At 43.1% G+C, this 22,417-nt stretch overlaps 1 protein-coding gene and 1 long non-coding RNA gene across 6 annotated transcripts in view; one reads left to right on the top strand and one right to left on the bottom strand.

The window, feature by feature from the left end:
- Positions 1 to 7,609, top strand: part of LOC148379383 (uncharacterized) — a 43,995-nt gene extending 36,386 nt beyond the window's left edge. Inside the window, exons 5-6 of one of the 4 annotated variants that reach the window (XR_015855510.1) lie at positions 4,474 to 4,613; positions 6,851 to 7,609. This is a non-coding gene — a long non-coding RNA (uncharacterized LOC148379383). Of the gene's footprint in view, positions 1 to 4,473; positions 5,903 to 6,850 lie in introns of those variants that run through there. The other 3 variants (XR_015855511.1, XR_015855512.1, XR_015855509.1) reach the window with 3 other exon arrangements.
- Positions 7,610 to 11,260: 3,651 nt separating this feature from the next.
- The window catches only part of grm8a (glutamate receptor, metabotropic 8a), an 86,827-nt gene continuing 75,670 nt past the window's right edge, over positions 11,261 to 22,417 (bottom strand). Inside the window, exons 8-14 of one of the 2 annotated variants that reach the window (XM_088366731.1) lie at positions 21,127 to 21,266; positions 20,063 to 20,209; positions 18,737 to 19,158; positions 17,847 to 18,213; positions 12,135 to 12,275; positions 11,883 to 12,053; positions 11,261 to 11,803 (exon numbers count right to left, since the gene is read on the bottom strand). In XM_088366731.1, the coding sequence (XP_088222857.1) occupies positions 11,925 to 12,053; positions 12,135 to 12,275; positions 17,847 to 18,213; positions 18,737 to 19,158; positions 20,063 to 20,209; positions 21,127 to 21,266 (1,346 nt within the window). In that variant the 3' untranslated portion in view covers positions 11,261 to 11,803; positions 11,883 to 11,924. The remainder of the gene's footprint in view (positions 11,804 to 11,882; positions 12,054 to 12,134; positions 12,276 to 17,846; positions 18,214 to 18,736; positions 19,159 to 20,062; positions 20,210 to 21,126; positions 21,267 to 22,417) is intronic. The other variant, XM_088366730.1, reaches the window with a different exon arrangement.

Genomic DNA, 22,417 nt, shown 5'->3' with positions numbered 1-22,417 from the left:
ATTTAAAAGTAACTTCTCGTTTAGTTAAAAAAAAAAAGTTGTGATTAAGTTTTGACCAAAAAACGTCGTGTGCTTGTGATTTGGCCTTTTCCAGAATTTTCGCATGTTTGTTAAATAAATGGTGGAATTTTTTTTTTTTGTATTGCTCTGTACCTAATCGTGAGTGGATTTAGTGACGCACTTCTTTCCAACCTTTTATCAGTCACCAGCTGGGTGACATTTAATGGCTGTTCCTCGACAAAATGCTAACCGAGCCCCGCGGTCACTTTGGCGTTCTCGAGGAGCGACGTGACGGCGGCTGAGTATGTTTTTAAGTTTTAGTCGAGATGCTGACTGATATTTTCTGTCGTTAACCAAACTGCAGTTTATTAAGTGCTCAGTCATTGTGCATTTTTTACAGTATGCGCAACACTCTGTAATTGCGTGGGTGGGCCTCACATCGCTCTCGCGTATGTGTCGCCAGACAGATTGCGCCGCTCCGTCGCTATTCCGGAGAGCCAGAGAAGGAAAAAGTGAGGACAGCAGTCGGACGTCGAGCCCGCAACAAAAGGAGCAAAGCCGGGCGCAGTGGAGGGCTTGTGCTAGGAACACACACACACGCAAACAGCATGTTGCTCAGCGGGGCAGCCTTCCGAAAAGAATCCGCCGCCGCGTGCTTCGTTCACATTTTCAAGTGGGCCCAGTGTTGTTTGATTTTCTGTGTTTGTGTTGCCGCCTTTGTTTGGAAAAGGATTCACAAAGAACGTACAGTACATTCAAACAGATGAAGAAAAACACGAGGGCTGTTACGATTGAATGTTATTATAACGATTGTTTCGTCTGATACATTTTATGTTTCGCATGAAAGAGTACAAAATAAATGAGTCTTGGGAAGGATTTGGACAATTTGTAAAATAAAAAAATGGTTGCAAATCGATTATTCAAATGATTCTCGATTAATTTGATAAACGATTACTCAATTAATTTGGACAAACGCATCAATTCCAGTTTCTATAACTCTCTACAAGCCTCATTCAGATGAACACACTATTCCTAGGAAATCACAATTGTCTATCACTATTTTTAGAACAGGCTCACAAGCACATTTTTTTCCGCATCCATATCGTCCAGTCTGACTAATTTAGTCTCACTTTCACCCAAACACATTTCTTCATTCATTATGCATGCGGGCATCATTATCGCGCAACAGTGCTTATGTGTCTCGTCAGGATATAATGCCTGAATTGCTCTCGTGCGCCCACGCTTGTGCAATCATGCACAAACTGAAAAGGCAACATCTCCCTCCTTGTTGTCATACAACCATCAAAACGAGGCAACCGGACCGCATTTGCATTCAAATAAATAATCGTGGTCTTGAAAGAAACCAAATGGCAAATAGATTTTTTTTTTTCCCCAGACTCGTTTAGCCTTGTGTTGAAACTTGAAACGGGGGGCCGAGCCGAGAGCGACGGACGCCCCGAACATGAAAGTCAGCCGTAATGGACATAATAGGCGCAGGATGGAGGAGCGAGGGCCAGTAAATTAATGGGCCCTCCTTGACACCGAGTCCATTTGTTAGTTTTGAAACGTTGTGACAGTTAATTACTGGGGCTAGGCTACAGTGGACCGCTCCACTTAGGCGGGCCTCGGGATAGGAGAAAAAAAAAAACATTTGCTGGTGTGTCGGCAGACAGAGGAGACAGCTTCCGACGCTGCGGTTTAAGTGTGGAGGCGGCCGGGGAATCATCGGAGTGGAGGTCGCTCGCTGGCTCACGCGCCTTTTTATGCCTGTAGGCAGCTCCACACAAACCTGTCTCTCTGCACTATTTGCAACTACTAATTATCTTTTTGGAGCTCCTTTCTTTGTCGCAGCCGAATTTAGCGGATATCGACGGCAGGAATTTCAAAAGCTAGCCAAATCGTAATTGTTCTTCAGCTCAGGCGCATAATTAACCTCCCTATTATATTATTTTTCTGGATTTTTTCTCAATCAATTTGTGCTGTTCTACTCGCGGATGTTTTGTCCAAGCTCCATGTGACGCAAAAGTACTTGACTTCCATTTGATTGCCACATTTAGCGTTCACCTCAGCAGCCCGGAAGTGTCACCATGTGGTAATTAACGTCATTCCAACTGTGCTTTTCTCTGTTTTTGACATTTAAATAAGACGACCCGGCGGGCTGATTGATATCACAAATATATAGTTATATTCTAAATTGTTTCCTTGATACTTGTTCCAAAGTGAGTCAAGACGAAAATGATGAAAGTACACCTTGAATTTTTTTTTTCCGCCAAATATTACTGCATCATAGTAGTTGTGAAACTCTTCTTTGCTTATGCCTCCGTTATTGTATTATACTGCCCCCGGTGGGCAAGGCAAGAAAACAATTTGAGATGACTGCCAGAAAGTGCCAAGTTACACTTTGTGGGGAGATTTAAAGAAGGATTTTGGCTTATTATTCATCAGGCTCTTCAGATCCCACACTGTGTCGAGCATCCTCCTCTTCCGTGTTGAAGGAGAACAAAACAGGAGAGAATACCAATGGGACCAACTTGGAAATGGTTACATAAAAATATCAAATGACTTGTGCTAATCAATTGAATATTGCTTCAGGATGCTACTGATAAAACTGTTGGCCTATAAAGAGCAACGTTTGAATATACTCATAAGTGTCATATAAGCTTTATTCAAATAATGCAACTGGGGCTCACTAGCTAAAATTGCTGCTGTTTATGTTGGGCAAATATTAAAAATTTCAATAGTGATCACTAATTAAAAATGTGCAAATGTGTGTTTAACATTTCAAGTTTCAGGCAATGGTGTAATGTAGAAAAACACTCTCCGAATTCGCTTGAGTAATTTATGAGCGACAGTATCGGCAATCAATGACGCTGTTTCTGTACGCATGTTTCGACTACCATCCATTTTCAGAATTTATAACCTCGCACGGCAGCGCTTTTATACACACTTCAATTGCGGCTGTCAAATCCCAACTCACTATCATCACATTATAGTGTTTCCCTTTTTTTTATTGCTCGGGGAGTTGCAGTTTTTCCTACACGCTGACATGTTTTCCTCCGGTAATGGACGGCTAGCTTAAACTCTGACGGATGATCCTGACTGTTAAAAGTAGTGCAATGGCGCTACCTCATAAAATATTGAATTGGAACTTCCGGGCACATTTTAGTAGAGTCACCTAGGATTTTACGCAACCTCCGATTACCTCGGGTTCCCTTCCCATGTGCTCACCCTGAAAAGTGACACGATGGCATAATCGGCGGCTAAATTGACGATTAACTGAATTATTTTGTGGCATCTGGTGTCGGTTGGAGGTATGAAGGATGTGCGGTGAGCCGGGTTGAGGTAATGAGTCAGGCGGCCTTGAGCCCCAGTGGCGGGAAGCCATAAAGTGGGAGATTGATAGTTTTTTAATATGTCCACGGCAACCTCTTGTTAAGGTCCAATATAATTCCTGCCTCAGCCAGCGGGACAACGGCACCTTCTCAAACCCAAACTCGGTCTTTTGAAAAGGAACTGTGAAGGTCTTTGACTGGAGCCAGTTGACTCCCAGTGTAAACAGTTTTGCTTTCTAATGGCACACACAAATGTCACTAGCGACGTGGTAATGGTGTTTTTCCAACCTCTTTGCCAGTGACATTTACAAATATTTGCAAAGGCGAGGGCTTTTCGCTGCAGGGGTGGCGCCGAGAACCCTGCGAGCATCCCCGCGTCATTGTTTGCGATTTGAAATGCTAGCGATTTCAATTGCTAGCTTGATAGCCAGGGATGAGATTAGACTCGGGGTTTCAAAGGAAAGTTGGCGCTGGAGCTGCTGGACGCTGTCGGTGGCCGCCGTTGACTAAGTGTCCATTTTGGGTTTGCGGTCAAAATGATAAAAAAAACTAACATTTTATTTAATGCACGATTTTCACACTAATCAGAGATTTGTTGTCTCTTTATACAATTTCATTGATGGTCACAGCTCAAGGAAATGAAATCAGTTAAAAGTCGTTCTCACTTCTTTTAATGTATTATTGATTTTGGAGAACCTTGGCGTCTTTCTCCCAAAAAAAAAAATCAATCTTAGTGTCATTTTAACCCTGATGATGTTTTTTACCAATCCAAGGTTGTGAAGCGATATAATTGGGAGAAGAGACTAGAAAAGTTTATTCGCGCTTAAAATGCGGGAGGCAATGTTTCCCTTAAGACTAGTTATGAAATTCCAGGACAATTTTGCGTGCCTTTTTCCAAGGCCCAAAGCAAAACATAAAAAGTCATTGACCTCTAAAGATGCAATAATAAATGCCTACAAGTTAAATACATAATAATATAAAGTGTTGGCTAGCCCGAATTTGAATCGGTCTAAAAAGTGTTTTAAAACTCCGCCATCTTACTTTGCGGTCAGTATGGATGTTTTGAGTACTAGGAAATGGATTTCCTCACTTTATTTTTAATGTGACTACAACTACTCCATTTCTCTCCCCTTCCTTTCAGGCAGTTTCCGTCACATATGTTTGGGCTGATTGTTCTCCACGTGCCACCGCTTTCGACACGAAGATCCAATTACTGACCGGCATCCGTCTGATGGCGAAGCCGCACTCCAGAACAAATCCAAGCTCGGCTGCAGTTGCACAGTAAGACTTTACGATCGCGTTCATTCCACTAGTTAAAATGATTCATCTGCTTCATCTCCATTAAGCAGGTTTTAATGCTTGATTTTAATGAGTCGTTGATTTAAATGCGACTCCCGTTGCTCTCTTCCGTCTTGACAATGGAAGGAAAGTCTTGGTTGTATCTCGCCTATAACATTCTATTTAATTACAATACGATACAAAAAATATGTTTATTGTTACTGAAGAGAGCTATTTTTTTTTTTTTTTAAACTGAACAATTAGCTTTTTGCGTTCACTGGAACGAATTAATAGCATTTCCATTCATTTCAATGACGACGGATGATTTGAGATAAAAGTGTCTAATTAAGTTTGGCACGACTCTAGTCAAGTTCTACATTTATACGCCATCAGATAGTCGTTGCTGGGGAGGAAACGACGATACACTTAATTATGATTCAGTGTTTCTTCAATATGCTATCATCACAACATTCACGCTTATCTTGCTCATGCAACGTGTAGATAAGGTGAACTGTTCTGGCGGGAACAGTAAACTCATGTTCATTTTTTTTTTTGGGGCCTGCCTGCAAGCTATTGTGGCTGTGCCTCAAAAGAATTTTTTTTAACAACAGTTGCTGACCTGTCAAAGTGTTTGTAAATAAACATGCAGGGAAGAAAAAAAGCAATTTTCTTGCTCTTTACGGATGAGCATTTCGCATTTAAATAAATCTCCATGGTCTCGAGCAAGTGTTTTTATCATCTGGCCCGAGTGTCTGTCACGCTTCACCAATATGGTCGTTGTCGCCATCATTGCTAAATGTCGTTTTTGTGAGCATAGGTTGCTTTGATGAAGTCCAGCCTCTTCAGAAGTCTGATGTTTTCCTGGAAACGATGTCACGTTATGCACGACCACCAAATAAGATTAAGCTGAGGCTCCTTCCTCGTCCTCCTCCTCCCTCTATTAAAAGTGCACCGTTTCCATAGAGACGTGCTCTGGTTTTCTCCGCTAACTAGCCAAAATACACCTTGCAGGACACAATATTAGATCCAATTCTATTGAACCCAAAAAGGTAAATACCGTTTTGGCCTGAATATAAGACAATGTTTTTTGCATTGAAATAAGACTGAAAAAGTGGGGGTCGTCTTATATTCGGGGTCGAGACATTATACCGATTTTCACTTGTGCGCAGCGGTAAATTCAAGGTTGCTGGTATCGACTGAGTATGTTGCTGTGATCGTGTGCGTCTTTGAGAGTATTTCATTTATGGTTATTTATTATTATTTTTCTTGCCAATAAAGCTATCAAAACTGAACCACGTCTTCCCTCCTGTGTTCTGACCGACACCCGGGGGTGAAAAGAGCATAACCATCCGAGCCAACCCCTTATACAGTCCTCAGGCTCCCCAACAATAGCGGTAGCAGTTTGCATGATTTTATTGTAATGTTTTTCCTTATTCAGATTTGTTTCAAGACTACAGTTAGACTTCACTTTGATGGTTAATGCAGTTATTGCAATTTTGTTGTTTTAGCACAGTAGATTGATTTATTTACATTTCAAAAGTCTTTTTTCAAACTTGAGTCTTGAAAAAGAGGGGGTCCTCTTATAATCGGGGTCATCTTATATTCGGGCCAATACGGTACAACTGAATAGTGATAGTGTCCTGTCATTTTTTTGTTGCATTCATTTGGCTTGAATTTATGCTAAAATTATTTAAAAATAATAATAATAAATAATAATAATAATTAATAAAATAAACAGTTTGACATGTTTAACAAAAAAGTTTGACATTTTTTCCTGTAAAATTTTGTTTTGTTGCATTAATTTGCCTTGAATTTATAAACTAAAATTACTAAAAATAAATGATAAATGAATAATAAAATAATTAATAAAATATTCATTAAAATAAACAATTTCTATGTATAACAAAAAAGTTTCACTTTTTTTCCCCTCGAAATCGGTTGATTAAACTCTTATTCTTCATCCATCTCGTTGACAAAGTTGGTGAATAATGAAAATGAGTAAAAGTACCAGCATATTAAACATACTTTAGAATTAATAATAATTGAATTCTTAATAACATTAACAGAAATCTTTAGTTGATTTATGATCTGTCCAAAGGGGCGCTGTGGCACCCAATTAAAATATAATCTCAAACACAGCTCCTCATTTAGGATCAGATAGTTTGCTCGTAGCACATCGTGATCGTCCAGGGTGCAATGCAGCGGGCGTAACTTCTTCTTCTTCTGTCGTATGACTTCAGACATGCAGCTCTGTTGAGGCGAGCCAGGTCAACGTGTACAGATCAATCAGGCCTTGTTCGCCATTCGGTGGCCGGTGTTTGGGGCAACTGCTGATGATGTGCTCTTCTGTCTGGACTGGGTCCCCACACTCACAGGAGGCACTATCTGCGAGTCCAGTTGATATGACTTCAACCAGTAGGTGTCAGTAACGCGTATTGAAGCTGGTGCCACCTCACCGTAAAACAAAACGAAGAAGAAAATGACGTAACTTCCTGGTCACGAACGAGTCGTGAATTCCATTTCTGTGAGTGAACGAGTCAGTGAGTGATTTGCATTTCCAGTTCATCGCGAGAACGGATCAGTGAGGCAACGAATCCTGACTTTCCCGTTCGCGAACGAGTCAATGGGTGAACTGCCTTCCTTCCCGTGCATCAACGGATCAGTCAATGAATGTGTTGCGTCTCCTGGCGTGAACTATGTAAGCCGGAATGTAGATTTACGATTTGCCAAGAAAAGAAAGTACCACTCACTTAAACACCACTTCTTTAATGCACGTTTTCACCAAGCTAACGGCTAACTTTATTGCATGAAGGGATGCGCCGTTACGCAACAACGGCGAGATTATGTTTCTCTTTGGGTAATCTTGATTTTATAACACTTAAAATAACGTGTATGCATATATACGCCTAAATATTGTTATCCAATATATCTACTGCAATTTCACATTAGATTGCTGGTTTGAAATTTACTTTTATTATTATTTTAATAAACATTAAAACCTGTTAAAACGTGTCTGGTGTTTTATTCCTTGTTTTTATTTTATTGGGCATGAAAACAAAAATCTGACATTTGGTTAACTGCTTTATATGACAATATGTATATATGTTTTACGTTGTGTAATATGTGTTGGTGTCCCCCAAAATAAAGAGCAAGCAGTCAAATACACATTCTTGACACGTACAAAAAATGCATAAAGTTATTAGGTACACCTGAAAATGGTGGTGTACCTAATGGAGCGTCCGTGTGACGTCACAGATCAACCAGCCAATCAGGAGGTGGGGGTGAGGGCGGGTGTGGCACTTTTTACTTTCAGTTAAGCTTTGGCCATTATTTTTCCCTAATGAAGTGGCCTGTTATTAGGTACACCTGAAAATGGCGGCGTACCTAAAGGAGTGTCCATGTGACGTCACAGATCAAACAGCCAATCAGAAAGTGGGGGTGAGGGCGGGTGTGGCACTTTTCACTTTCAGTTAAGCTTTGGCCATGATTTTTCCCTAATGAACTGGCCTGTTATTAGGGCCACCTAAAAATGGCGGTGTACCGAATGGAGTGTCTGAGTGATGTCACAGATCAACCAGCCAATCAGAAAGTGGGGGTGAGGGAGGGTGTGGCACTTTTCACTTAAACCAGGGATGTTGACCTCCAGTCCTCAAGGGGCCGCGTTCCAATATGTTTTCCAAGTTACCCTCGTTAAACACACCTGAGTGAAAAGTTGAGGGCATTTTCACGTGCTGCAGGAGCCCAACTTTTCACGCAGGTGCACTTAACGAGGGAATCTTGGAAAACATGTTGGAATGCGGCCCTGAGGACTAGAGCTTGACACCTGTGACCTTTGACCATGATAGTTCCCTCATAAAGTGGCCTGTTATTAGGTACACTTGAAAATGGCGGTGTACCTAATGGAGTGTCTGTGTGATTCCCTCGTTAAGTGCACCTGCGTGAAAAGTTGAGGGCATTTTCACGTGCTGCAGGAGCCCAACTTTTCACGCAGGTGCACTTAACGAGGGAATCTTGGAAAACATGTTGGAATGCGGCCCCGAGGACTAGACCTTGACACCTGTGACCTTTGACCATGATAGTTCCCTCATAAAGTGGCCTGTTATTAGGTACACTTGAAAATGGCGGTGTACCTAATGGAGTGTCTGTGTGATTCCCTCGTTAAGTGCACCTGCGTGAAAAGTTGAGGGCATTTTCACGTGCTGCAGGAGCCCAACTTTTCACGCAGGTGCACTTAACGAGGGAATCTTGGAAAACATGTTGGGATGCGGCCCCGAGGACTAGAGCTTGACACCTGTGACCTTTGACCATGATATTTCCCTAATGAAGTGGCCTGTTATTAGGTACACTTGAAAATGGCGGTGTACCTAATGGAGTGTCCGTGTGATTCCCTCGTTAAGTGCACCTGCGTGAAAAGTTTTAGCTCCTGCAGAACATGAAAATGACCAAAAACTTTTCACGCAGGTGCACTTAACGAGGGAATCTTGGAAAACATGTTGGAATGCGGCCCCGGGGACTAGAGCTTGACACCTGTGACCTTTGACCGATATTTCCCTAATAAAGTGGCCTGTCATTAGGTACACTTGAAAATGGCGGTGTACCTAATAGAGTGTCCAAGTGACATCACAGATCAAATACCCAATCAGAAAGTGGGGGTGAGGGCGGGTGTGGCACATTTCACTTTCAGTTCAGCTTGGCCCATGATTTTTCCCTAATGAAGTGGCCTGTTATGTAGAGCAAGGCATTTTGAAATAGAATGTTTTTTTTTTTTTTTTTAATAAAATTTTGACCATTTATAGTAAGCCTTTTTTTGTAAAAACAAACAAAAAAAACATATAAAATATATATAAAAATATAGTCAGGCCATTATTGTAAAAAAAAAATATTTGTGGAAAAAATGACCTAGTAAGGCATTTTTATTGAGTTATTAATTAGTACAAAAAATGACCATGTATAGTAAGGCTTTTTTTTAATGAATGAATGAATGAATAATAGACTGAATGAATGAATAAACCTTTATTTCAAACATGATTTAAAGAATACAAACAATAAAAAATAAACAACAAATTGCATTTTTTAAAATGATCATGTAAAGTAAGGCTCTAAAAAAAATCATAAAGTAAGGCTTTTTTTGAGTATAAAAAAAAAAAAAGAAAAATCGATCATGTATAGTTTTAACAAGTAACCATGCACAGTAAGGCTTCTTAAGACATTGATCATGTTAAGGCGTACAACATACTATATGAGGCGTTTTGAAAACATCTTGGCTTATTTTTCTTGACCTCTCCTCAATTTTCTTCTTTGCTTTTCCTCTGGAATGAATGCCTGTTTACGTGTCATGAACAGCATTTGAAATGAAGGTACGCGTCTGAAACAGAAACTAAAAATAGGTCGTGGCAACTTGCGGTCAGGTTAAATTCTGGCTGGTGGCTGGCTGCGTGTTGCTGCAGCTAATAAGATGATTGATGACTAAGGTTGAGCCATCCTGACATGACCCCTCATTGTTGTCCTTTCCATCTTACGGCACACAAAGTCTCACTGAAGAACAGAACTTTTAGAAAAATGACATTTAGCAGAGAAAAATCGAGAAACACTTGGAGACCGTTGTTTCTTTTGCACGCCTTGTGACGGCCACGACCTGAGCAGCTGAGAGGATAGAAACGGCGAGAGTGGCGGCGCCGCGGGGAGGCGGGATGCGAGATGAGCAGCGGGGCCTGTCAAACTATTAACATCACGGCGTGGCGCCTGAGGCGACATAGAATGTAATGTTAATGCTTTTCAAAGAATCACTATGCATACCGTGTTGTGTTATGTTTTTGTTGATTCGTTTCTTAGAAGTTACTGTATAATGGCGTTTGGAAAAAAATATTTTCACGGTTGTATTATAATCCATATAGTGGACACAATACACTGGAATAGGAAGTTTCGAAGTAATTAGCATTCACATCCAGAGCTTGGTAACCTTTCTCAGTCTTACCATATCTTCACGGCTAATGACATTTCTGACACGTCGTGTATGGACACGGTCCCATTTATATCGGAAATTGCATCCAAGCTGCTCCGCAGGGGAGGGGTCATAGCGCTCGGGTTGAAGCGGAGGTCAATTATTACAAAACAAAACAAAATTACCCATAGTGTGCTAAAAATATGTACACAACTGTGGTTACACATCTTTAGTTAGCTAGTTTTATTAGCCAATGAATCAGAGAGCATATCGGTGACAAAATACGACATTTGGCTCGGAACTTTTGAGCTGGAGTAGACAATAGCAAAATGTGGCCAAACAAAACAAGCTGCCTGCCCGCAGATACACTAATCACATGCACACATACAATTTAGGGGATATTATGTCGCGTTCCCCCCAGTTTTATCTCCGATTCATTTTAATTAAGTGGGACACTGCTTTCATTTACTCTTTGTAATGTTTTGTTTGTGTTTTTCCTCCCCATTAGTTTGGCCTAATCTCAGAATTGCGCAGGCCGACACTAAATTTGCCTTCTCATGACAACAGCTAGAATACATTATTGCCTTTTTTTTTTAATTTTTTTTTTTACTAGGATCAAGTTGTCGATTTGTTCCCAGGCAACTCGGACATAGGCGCTTTTGAATTTGTGGAGCTTTAATAGCGAAAGGTGAAAGTAGAGCAATCCAGGTATTTGCAAAAACATTCCTTTATTATAAATAAATCTCCTTTTGGTATCAAAAGCGGCATGCGTCACCCATGTTGTGTTACAGGTTCACAACCCGGTTAGCCAAGACAGTGGGAGGGAACACTCATCTCAGTATGCAAGGACGATTCATCGACAACGGTGAGACAAGAATGGAAAAACTTCTCACGACCACAAAAATACTAACAATTAGAGAAGAACAACAAACATGTTTAGTCTCATAGATTTCTCTTTTTAAATAACTATTTCTGGCCCTTATGCATACAATGTTTCTGTATTTTTTTTTGTAGTCCAGTCAAGGCTTATGTCACATTGTCCTTAATTTTTTTTTTAAACATAAACTTTTAAACTTACGGTTGGACCAGCGAATGGCAAGAACACCCCCCCTCCCCATTTAAGTGAAATGTTACAAAATGTCTCATGCTTGGATTCTGCCTGTTGGTCCATTGGTCCGCTAAGCTCGTCATCTTGTCTGGTTTCAGGTAGCGTGATTGCTGTAGCTGACATATGTCGTCTTCGTAGATGAAGCTGCGGGACAAAACAAGTAACTTTTTAAAGGCCGCGTCTCGCTGAACAACTGGAAAAATTGTTTGCAACTGTTTGCAACCTTTTGGGAATCCTGCCGAAATAGGAACATTTGCTACGGGAATTAGCAGCAGTAAGAAGAAGCCTTACTGTTGGTCTCCATGCTCTCACACAGCTCAGTCTTCACTTCTCCATTGGGCCGATCTCCCTTCTGCGACAGCTTCCCCGACATGGCGGCGGCGGTCACAATGGCCTGCGCCGTTAGGATTTGGCAATAAATTCAAGTGAGGCTCTGAAAAAGCGCCGGGCGCAGATTTTATTTTTATTTTTTTACCTTGAAACTGCGCTTCCGTTTGGGCACGTTCTGCTCGGGGTGGAAGAGGATGATGTAGACTTTGGGCATGTAGAGCATCCCCAGAGAAACAGAGGCCGACAGACTGAGCGAGACGGTCAGGGTGGTGGTTTGGATGTACATCTGCAAAGAAAAAGCCACAATGGCCGCTTACCACAGTGATCCTGATTGGAATACTGAAATGTAAATAAATGATCAAAAAATTTGAAATTTTAAAAGCCCCCTGAGCCTGCAGATACGATTGTATCTTAAAATGTTGGGCATTATTCCCATTTCCAAGAAGTTTTTTTAACGACGTATCACATGTAACCACAAGGTGGCGCAAATCTCCTGCAAACTTTTCAATGGAACAGCTGCTTTGTTTAGAATTTACAGAGGAATTTGCGCCACCTTGTGGCCACTTGGCCATGTGATACAATGTTAAAAAAAAGTTCGTGAAGATTTGATGAGTGTCCAATGTTTTAAGGGACAATCATATCTGGAAGAACTTCAATCAGACAGGCGCAAGAACAAAAAACAGGAATAGGAAGGGGTTAACGATAAATACACTTCACTTTCTCATTTATAGGCACATAAAAGTATGCAACGGGCGCAAACACATTCCTCGCTGTGTTTATTTTGCTTGGGCTAAACAAGCACACGCTTTTAAGGTTTATTAGCTTCCCATTTTCAGGTGACAGCAAGTGGTTCCACAAGGCAAAATGGCCGCCTCCTGCGATGCATTTAAAAAAACTGGTGGAGTCATAACCGGCAGACTCACAATTACTCAAAACGTCGTGTTTAGACGAGCAGGGAAGCATAAATTCTCAGCAAGCCCAAATTCTATTCATATTGCCACCACCGACTTGATTACACGGGAGCGTTTTAATTGCCATCTCGAGAGGAGCCGCCGTCTTTGGTGTCAATGATAAAAAAGTGCTCGGGATGATTTAACCTTGTTATTTTTTAATTAGCGCTCCGAGTGAAGCCTCTAAGCAGACTTTATTACAATGCTCCGCACAATCATGACAGAACATGATAGTTGTGCTGCTCGTTCAGAGGCCCTTAAACGGTAAACGCGTGTCCTAAAAGAGAAAAAAGGAAGCGTTGTTATGTTTTGTCCTCGTACTATATTGGATTTCAGACAATCTAATGTGCCCGCGACTACGAACGGGATAAGAGCTATAAAAAAAGTCGTCTTGCTTAATCCTTACTCTCGCTTTACAGCAATTGCGTTACCGTGGCGACATATCTGCGCTGCGTTCCGAAGCGTATTAAAGTTAGGGCGCTTGATTCGGATAAAATCTAATTCCCGTGAAAACGTGCAGAGTCGTCGAGATGACGTCGGATGATGTCAGGATACCGAAACGGCCGCATCATCTGCAAAAGTGGTGCCTTGAGATAAGCGGGAGCACACTATCATTTGCATAATTTAAAAAATAAAATACTTTGGCAGATAGCGAACAATTCTCCCGAACAAGACTTCAAGCTTTTTTTTTTGCCACTCCCTGTTAAACTTTGTTGTCAAACGAAATGTAAAGTGGTGAGAATGATTTTTTACCAAGTCACTTAGCTTAATGCTAACACGCGATTAATAACGCTTGCTGCACTGTGGTAGCTTTAGCTTTGAGCGACAGATATAACAAATAGCAGCAACACATGTAGACAGACAATATAACAATGCTAGCAGGGTTCTATTCTTTATCCTCTGCAAAGAGCAACTAATATGACTGCAACTGACTAAGCATTTGAGACTCGCCTCCATTTCCAATTTGATACAAATATTTCACAAACTAATTTTTACACATGCTACATTTGATGAGTTTTAGGCCGTTGAGGATTCTGTAACATTAGCCATATATCATACTACCCCCTGGTGGCCAAGGCTGAAAAAGCACCACAGTTTCCATTGAAATGAAGCAGAAAAAATGTGGCTATCAAATACACGCCAGCTTGCTTGAATATGCGAGATCCTTTTAAAACTGTCATCACGCCTCTCCTCCCCCCCCGTGAATTACCTTCTGTCGGAGGCTGCTAAAATTCACTGGCTGAGCAAATACCGGGAGGGGAAGACAAAGCCGTGATGCAACAGCTGCCTGCACGTGAGCCAAAGTCAACCGAGACAGGTTGGGAACACCTGAAAAAAGTCGGAGAAGAAAACTCCCACGATTCGCTTGCATCAACCTTCTTTCGCTCCCATTTCACTCTTTGCATCATTTAGCATGGAGCTAATCCGTTTAGGTGTCCTTGGCAGGTGCCTGTCCCCGCGACAGTATGGGACGCCTCCGGGCCCTGCGGGGGAACTGTACGGCCATTTTCATTCACGGAGCGGGACCGAGCCGCTTTGTGGATTTAATTGACAGCGAGTATCCGTCTCCCACCGCCCGCAATGGGACCACTCATCATTTTAATGGGAGGCTCGGGAGATTTGACTTGGAATTCATTTTGTAGAACGAGGCAAGTCATGATGGGAGCCATTTTGATTTGATTTATCTTCTAGAAGCTGCCATTTGAATTCCGTGTTGTCTATTTGTCCACTTCGTTAACCTTTACCGTCATTAATAGCAGGCGCTTTACTGAGCTCATTGCCTTTTAGGGTAAAGCACAACAGGCTGATTGGGAAAGCGGTTTAGTAAAGGTCAGACAATTATGAAGAAACAGAAGAGACCACTTCATTCTTTTCCTTTCCTGTTTGGTTGAAACTTCTGCTACTGTACGTTTGTTAGCATGTAAACTAACAGTTGCTACTGTATGTTAGCATCTAAGCTAAGCAACTGATGTTGGTTAAAATTGTTAAGCAATAACCAAAACGATAAAACATTCTTTCTATGTATTACTATTTTCTATATAGTTTGAGGGTGACATTAAAGTTTCATCCCTGCTTTTGTTTCGGACTCAGTGATGATTACACTGACAAACTAAAAGCCTCCCATCACCCAGTTGACATTTTTTCCCCTTCAATATGACACGGTGATATTAAAAAGAAAAAACACAGGCCTAATAACTCTACGTTATGTCAGGGCATCGCTTAATTGGGCCCCGGCGTGGCCGCTTCTGTCCACGACGGCTTCATTATCTTCTACAAAAGACTACTTAGAGATTTCCGTAAAGGCTTCTTTATGTTAAAAAAAAAAAAAAAAAAAGACATCTTTGTGCTCTTACTGGACACAAGATGTGAGGAGGCCCAGCGCCCCCGCTTTGCACGCCACTGCTTAAACGACTGCTACAAATAAATAATTCAATGGCACTTTTTTTTTTCCTGCCTCTTGTACACTTAGTTTAGTTTCCCCGAGTTGATTTCACCACCCTGTCTGCTTCTCCTTTAGCACTTCACACGACTTTTGGATTGATTACTTTGGCGAGCCCTGCTTAGGGGATCGGTTTGGTCATTCGCTCTCTAGAAGGACCGCAGCCGCCGCCATAAATCTATCTGATGGATTTGTGTGGAGCCTCAGAGAGATTGGACGGCATCCGTTTGCTGTTCCCTGCTCAAAAAAGGGGAAGATCCTGATTACGTGCGTGTCCGTACTAATCGCGCTGCCTATAGCTGGGGAAAAAAAAAAAAAAAAAAAAAGAGTGAAATGTGCGCTTGACTCACGCTACACACTTCACCTCTTCTCCCCTGTGTAATTTGTCGAGTCCCTTCAACCTCGCCTCATTCCTCCCATCCCACCTTGCTATTACGACACTCCGGCTCTTCTCGCCGCTCTCATCCCTCCCTCCCCGCGGCACTCGTCCGGACCCACTCGGAATGCTCGACGCGGCTCTGAGTCACTGACTACGAGAGCGATGAAAAACAAAGCGAGATGGGAGAGGGAAAGGTGTCAAGGCAAGTATTGTTCGGAAATGGGTCAAAGGGAAAGATTGAGAAACTTTCTTATTTTCTCCAATTCTTTTTGTGTATTCCTCATCACGCTTGTGCTTGCCTTCCTCATTTCCAGATATTACTTCCAGCAGTCGGGGAAATAACATGCAAATGACTTGGCATTAATCACCAGCCAGCCTTCTATGCACAAAAGCTACGCGCCCAAATTCTTAATCATTCTTCAAGCGTAAATTATCCAAAATTAAAGTGGAAACAAGTACTTGGGCATGGATCAAGATTCAAGTAGAACTAAGGCAACATTATTAAAAAAGAAAAAATGAAATCATGGTCACAGTTGCGCAATAATGCGTAGGTAAAATTTTTTGCAGAGGATAAAGAATTTATGCCTCAAAACTATCATTGCAAGTTGTGTTAGCATGGCTATGTGATAGCAATAAGCTAACCCTATAAGGCATTTGTGTCACTAAATTGGGATTAAACATGTAATCCTCTTTTGTTTAATATTTAGTTTGACAGCAAACTTGAACCGGGAGTGGCATTAAAAAGCTTACAGTGGCATCGTTTGTCTTCGTTTCCGGTGAGCTCGGCGTGACGTGTCAAATTGCTCCACGGGCGTCTAATTCCGCAGTAAATATGAGTAATCGAGCACAGATTATTTCTGTCATTGGCGTTACGACAAGCTCGGGCGGGAAACGGTAGGTGATGACGACAGTGCCATTTGAACGTTGATCATAATGTGAGCCCACCTGAGCGTAACTCGACTCATTAAAAGCCCCCCCCCGTCAACGAATCACATCATTACCTGTTTATTCCCTTCGTCTTCCCCTCTCAAGCAGCCAAACGCCTCACATTGGACACCGTATTCCAATTAGAAGGGACACATAAAAGCGTCCACTTGGTGGATATCCCAATTACACACGGCACGCCGGCGCACAAAAACACACAAAGTCGTCTAATTAGGTGAGTAAACGTCAAGAGAGCCGATGTGAGAATACGCCGGGAGATATTAGGTGTGTTGCCTAAATGACACCCAGGTGGCAAAATGTATGCGAGGTCGTGACCTCATTAGGTGTGGATCAGCAGGAAGAGAAGCTTTGAATATTCATGAGGAGGCGTGTCCGGGCGGATTCATCGAGTATCAAAACTCCCTTAGCTGAAGTTAGCGACAGCGTGAAAGATGCCGGCTCCTAAGTTGCCACGGTTACAGAGCGCTCGCTATCCCGTATGAGCGCTTAGACATTGTTTCTCTGTCAGCGCCAGCCTCCGGAGAAAAATGGGGCAAAAAAAGGGATGAATAATAAAAAAATATATCGATGTAATAAAGGCTTGAGTGACACTCCGAAGTAGGGAAACATTTTACCCGCCGGCTCTTCCTCGGTAGGAGTGGGAGGCAAGTCGCGAAGCTTCAGCGGACTCGACGGGAGCGGGCTAGTTTTCAAGAGGAAGATGACAAAATGGGGCGGACTGGTGACATTTTTGAGTGCACGGCTCCAACCAAAAGAACCCTTTGGCTTTTTTGAAGTTTTATTTTAAAACACACCATTGTTAGATGCCTTGATTCACGTGCAAATGCAAAAACTACACGCGCTTAAGCTCAGCCGGCTACACTTAACATATTAGCGGAGCGACAACGGCCACAACAGAATCGCCTAAAGCGGCATATTTGATTTCCAAAACCGGTTTCGGCGAGGGAGAGAGAACGCATTCGTTCCGCACCGGTGACGGGCGAAAATCCATAACTGTAAAATGAAATGTAATAACGTTGTAAAATACGCAGAGGAGACTTTAGCCGTACCCACGGGAAGCCCGTAAACGCATCGTGACCACTAACCTGTCGCTGACTTGTTGATAAGATAGGCACAAAAGTATTGGGACACGCAGATGCTTACCCTCTCCGCAGACTGCGACGTTCCAAAGAAGATGGGGATGAAGGCAAGCCAGATGATACAGGTGGTGTACATGGTGAAGCCGATGGGCTTGGCCTCATTGAAGGTCTCGGGCACGCCGCGTGTCTTGATGGCGTACACCGTGCAGGTGACCATCAGCAGGATGGAGTAGCCCAAGGAGCAGATGAGCGACAGATCCGAGATGTCGCACTTGAGGACCCCGCGTGCCGACCTGGGGTCCTGGGTCCGCTGCTCGCCGTAGTCCACCACAGTGTGCGGCGGGTCCACGGCGAACCATAAGAACACACCCAGGAGCTGGACCGAGATGAGGGAGAAGGTGATGACCAGCTGCGAGGCTGGGGAGATGAACCTGGGATGGGGAGAGAGAAATACAGATGTTACTTTTTGTGGGTTTAAAAAGCAGGATGGACAGGAATGAGCATGTCGTCAGCAAAAATTAGGCAATAAGAAACTAGGAAATAATATGCCGCCCTCTAGTGGTCGACGGTGAAATTACACCCAGAATAAACAGGAAGCGGAATGAAAGATTTATGTGACACCATCCCTGGAATTTTTCAGGCTCATGTTGTGTTAATCTGGAACGGAGCATTGTAGCCTAAGACTCGCATGGTTGTGCAACAGTCAGGTCAATTTTAACCCTGGCGAGGAAACTGCTGGTCTCCTGCTGGTAGACACTTGAACCTGACGTCCATTAAAGCCGACATTAACATTTCAGCCGCTGCGTTGACGCCGCCTGCCAGGAGAGTCTCCCACCGAGCGCAAACGGTGATCCCGAGTTCACGCCTGATACATAATGTATGACTAAAACATAATGATGAATAATGACGGCAAGCCCGGACAGACTGAGGTGAAGAGTGAGCGGCGATCTTCACCTGGGCGCCGTGACCGACTTCTTGCCCTGCTCAAAGATGCGGTGGATCCTGTTGGTCTTGGTGAGGAGCGCCGCGTAGCTGAAGCACATGCCCAAGCCTAGGAAGATCCTCCGCAAGGAGCACACGCCGACGTCCGGAGCGGCTATCATCAGGAAGGTGATGGCGTAGCACAGGAAGATACCCGTGAGCAGCACGTAGCTCATCTCCCGGCCCGAGGCCCGCACGATGGGCGTGTCGTTGTAGCGGACGAAGGTGACGATGACAAACGACGTGGCGATGATGCCCAGCATGGAGAGGAAGACGGGGACCACGGCCCACGCTGAGTGCCACTCCAGCTTGATGATGGGGATGGGGACGCAGCCCGTGCGGTTGGCGTCGGGTCGCATTTCGTACGGACAAAGCTCGCACATGAACTCGGAGGCCTACGGAAGTCCAGATACATATGTCAAACAACAATCTAGGATTCAAAGTATTAATTCAACTGTCAAAGTATGAAACCAAGACTCTGCCTCATAAAATATAGTTTCAATCTCATCGCTCGGTGTGTGGCGCAACAAGCTAGCTAGCGTTGGTGTGTGAAGCTATTGTTTAGCTAACACTGGGAAGAGACTAACAAAATATGCTAAATTAGCTAACAACAACTATAAAAATAAACACACCTTGCTTATTTGTAGTTTCTTTCAGATTGGACAGAATTTTTGTTAGAATTTGTGCTATTAGTCATTAGTGTAACTGACAATCCACTCTTGATGTGTACAGCGCTCAAGCTAGCTAGCTAGCATTACCGTGACCTTTCTCAAAACAACACCTTAGCTAAGGATGGAAACAGACAAAAACAAAAGCTAAATTAGCTAACGACAACAACAGAAATAAATACACCTTGCTTGTACGTGTCTCCTTTTTTTCAGGTTAGCCAGAACTTTTCTTGTCAGTCTAATTATCAAGCAATATATAATGCCAGCCATTTCTTTTGGGGTCTGCCATGTATGCAGTGCAACAACGCACCAAAGGTCATTATCTGCTCCCGTCAAGTGACTTCTATGGGGCCGCGCATGTGGCACATTATTTTTCTCTGCCTGCTTTATTGTGGCGCGCTTGTGTTTTGTCATGGCGCCATACCTAATTCCACTCAAGTCCCAAATCTACAGTAAATGTGTCAGCGCATTATTGATCTGCTTGCTGCTGGTCGTGTCAGCAAAATGAGTATCGATCTTCCCCCCATGCTGACAATCGTCAAGTTGCTGTTATGCTTGGAATTTTCCTTTGACACATCGACGTTGGACTTGCGCTCGTGTTTGTTGACTGGTTATTTCGTCATCCACGTACCTGGTAGTGGTACCCCTCGCATCGTTCGCAGTGCCAGCAACAGGGTACCCCCTTCACCACCTTCTTCCTTTCCCCGGCACGGCACGGGAGGCTGCACACGGAAGCCGGCAGCGATGGGTCACCCCTTTTCCAGCGCATGGCCTCAACCTGCGAGGAGGGTGATAGAAGAGCCGTCAGAAATGCTATCAACCAGTTTAAAAAAAAAAACATCACAGGAGAGAATGGAGAAAAGAAAATAAATCTGCGTCCAAATGACATCTTTGAACTGAATTTACAAGTGGCGACGCTAAAATGAGAATTCAAGAGTGTTTCTCATCCCTCGCTTGGCAGTTTGCTCTGGGGATGCAAATATAACTGTCAAGGAAAATAATTACTTCACGTCCTCATGTGTCGGCGCGTGTGCAGGAGTGCAAATGAGAGTGCTTTGGAAACTTTTTGGAAACATCTCGCGCCGCATGATCGCTTCTGACAGACTACATTCCCCTTATCTGATTCATCCCTTATTCATTGACTTGCCAATTTTTGGGCAGATAAGAGTAACTAAAAGGATTTTTAGAGTGTTTAGTTTTGCTTTTGTTTTGCTTTAAAATGTACAGATTGGATGTGTTGTTTATACCCAGCTAAATGGTCACGTCAGTTGCTATATCATTGGATATAAAAATGAAACATGAAACAAGTGTATTTCGAGGGAGGGGGGAGTCAGTGCCCCTGCAGCCCCCCCTAGCTCTGCCAGTGTTTTTTATTAATTCCCTTCCGGAAAAAACATTTCAATGATTTATCTTGGTTTCATTTTCTTAACACCACAAAAACCTGGTGTTTCACCAGGGGTGTGCAGACTTTTTATATCCAACGAGCTATCCTGTTAATGACTTGATATCACACCTGCCAGATTTATGCACAATAACAAACCATATGTTCTATCACACTCAGCTAGGCACCCATCATGCAGAAAGCATTTATTGCCCATTAGTCTTCTCATCTGTCTATTTTTTTTTTTTAATTAATTAATTCCTGAGTGGATTTTAGTGAGTTTTATACTTACAAAAGTAGTGCAAAACTCTCACCTTGAGGTGCAGTTTATTGGTCCAGGAGCCGATGACTCTGTACTCGGCCGTGGACCTGTTGGTGATCTGGTACTGGAAGATATCGTATCTCCCCGGCGCGTCTCCGTTCTCGTTGAAAACCACAGGCGTGCCGGCACTTCCTGAAAGGGAGGGGGCGGAGTTTAGTATACGGTCATAATTAGCCCGCCGCAGTCACTTGAGTAGGCCGCACTCCCAAATTTTGTGTTTTAATGGCTAGCATGCTATATTGCACATTTGAGGGACGCCGGGAGCCTCGTGATAATATTTTTATGCGATTTTCACGAAAGTGCTTTTTCCATATGCAGGTAAGCGATATATTACGTGTTCCGCCAACTCTCGGCTTCGCTCGGCTTACAACGGAAATGGCATACGTGCTCATGTGTGAATAAATACACGCATGAGTCCATTTATGGCTTTGCTTAGCTCGGCGCCAATAACCTTTATTTCTCTTTTTGTTCCGTTTGGGCTGTCCCTTTTTCTTTTTATGGCGGCGCGGGCCAATCGGATGGCGGACACGGACGGAGCGCAAGAGGAAATCCAATTACGGCGTACATGCGGAGGAAGCGCCGCATTATGGAAATAAAAGCCGGCGACTATAAGTCATTGATATGGTGGGATGCGGCTGAGGATACTTAAATCGGAAAACAATTGGAGAGGCGTTGAAAGAAGTTGAAGCTTGGCCGCGCTCGCTTTGGAGGCTCTTTGGTTCGGCGCTGGCCGTTGACGTCAGTGCAAGTGAAAAAAATTGTCAGATGAGAAATGATTCACCACAGCAACCTTGCAAAGTACATTTAAAAGATATGATATTCTTTTCTTGCCTGATATTTGACATCTTTTTTTATAAGCGAGAATTATTCGAGCCCCGCCTGCTGTGTTTACCTTGAGCCGAAGACAATAATTCAATCTTGAGCGTTCATTTTTGGCAAGGTAAATAACGGTGTGCTTTTAAAAGCTGCGGCAATTTGTGCAAATTGACACGGCGGCCGGCGGCCATTATGTCGGGAAAGCATGCCCGTTGACAAGCTCGCATCATTTCTCGTTTCGATTTCGCTCTCCGGCTGTCATTTGCTTTATTCAACAGGACGGGAAAGGAAACCAATGAGACGACTTTCAGCTATTTTGTCTCCAGCCGAGGTGGAAAGCCAAACATCGAGACAACTGCAGCTTTTCGGAATTTTGCCATTTACAAATGGACATTTTTAGCAAGTCTGTTTGGCGGTTTCAAAGCCACTACTGCCTGGCACAGCAGCTGCTTCTGCCTTCTCATATT

The sequence above is a fragment of the Syngnathus floridae genome, chromosome 22, assembly GCF_059516105.1.
Source record: "Syngnathus floridae isolate MCC-2025c chromosome 22, RoL_Sflo_1.0, whole genome shotgun sequence".
Taxonomy (NCBI): Eukaryota; Metazoa; Chordata; class Actinopteri; order Syngnathiformes; family Syngnathidae; genus Syngnathus; species Syngnathus floridae.
The sequence above is the reverse complement of the archived record's forward strand: the minus strand, read 5'-3'. Positions and strand labels throughout refer to the sequence as shown.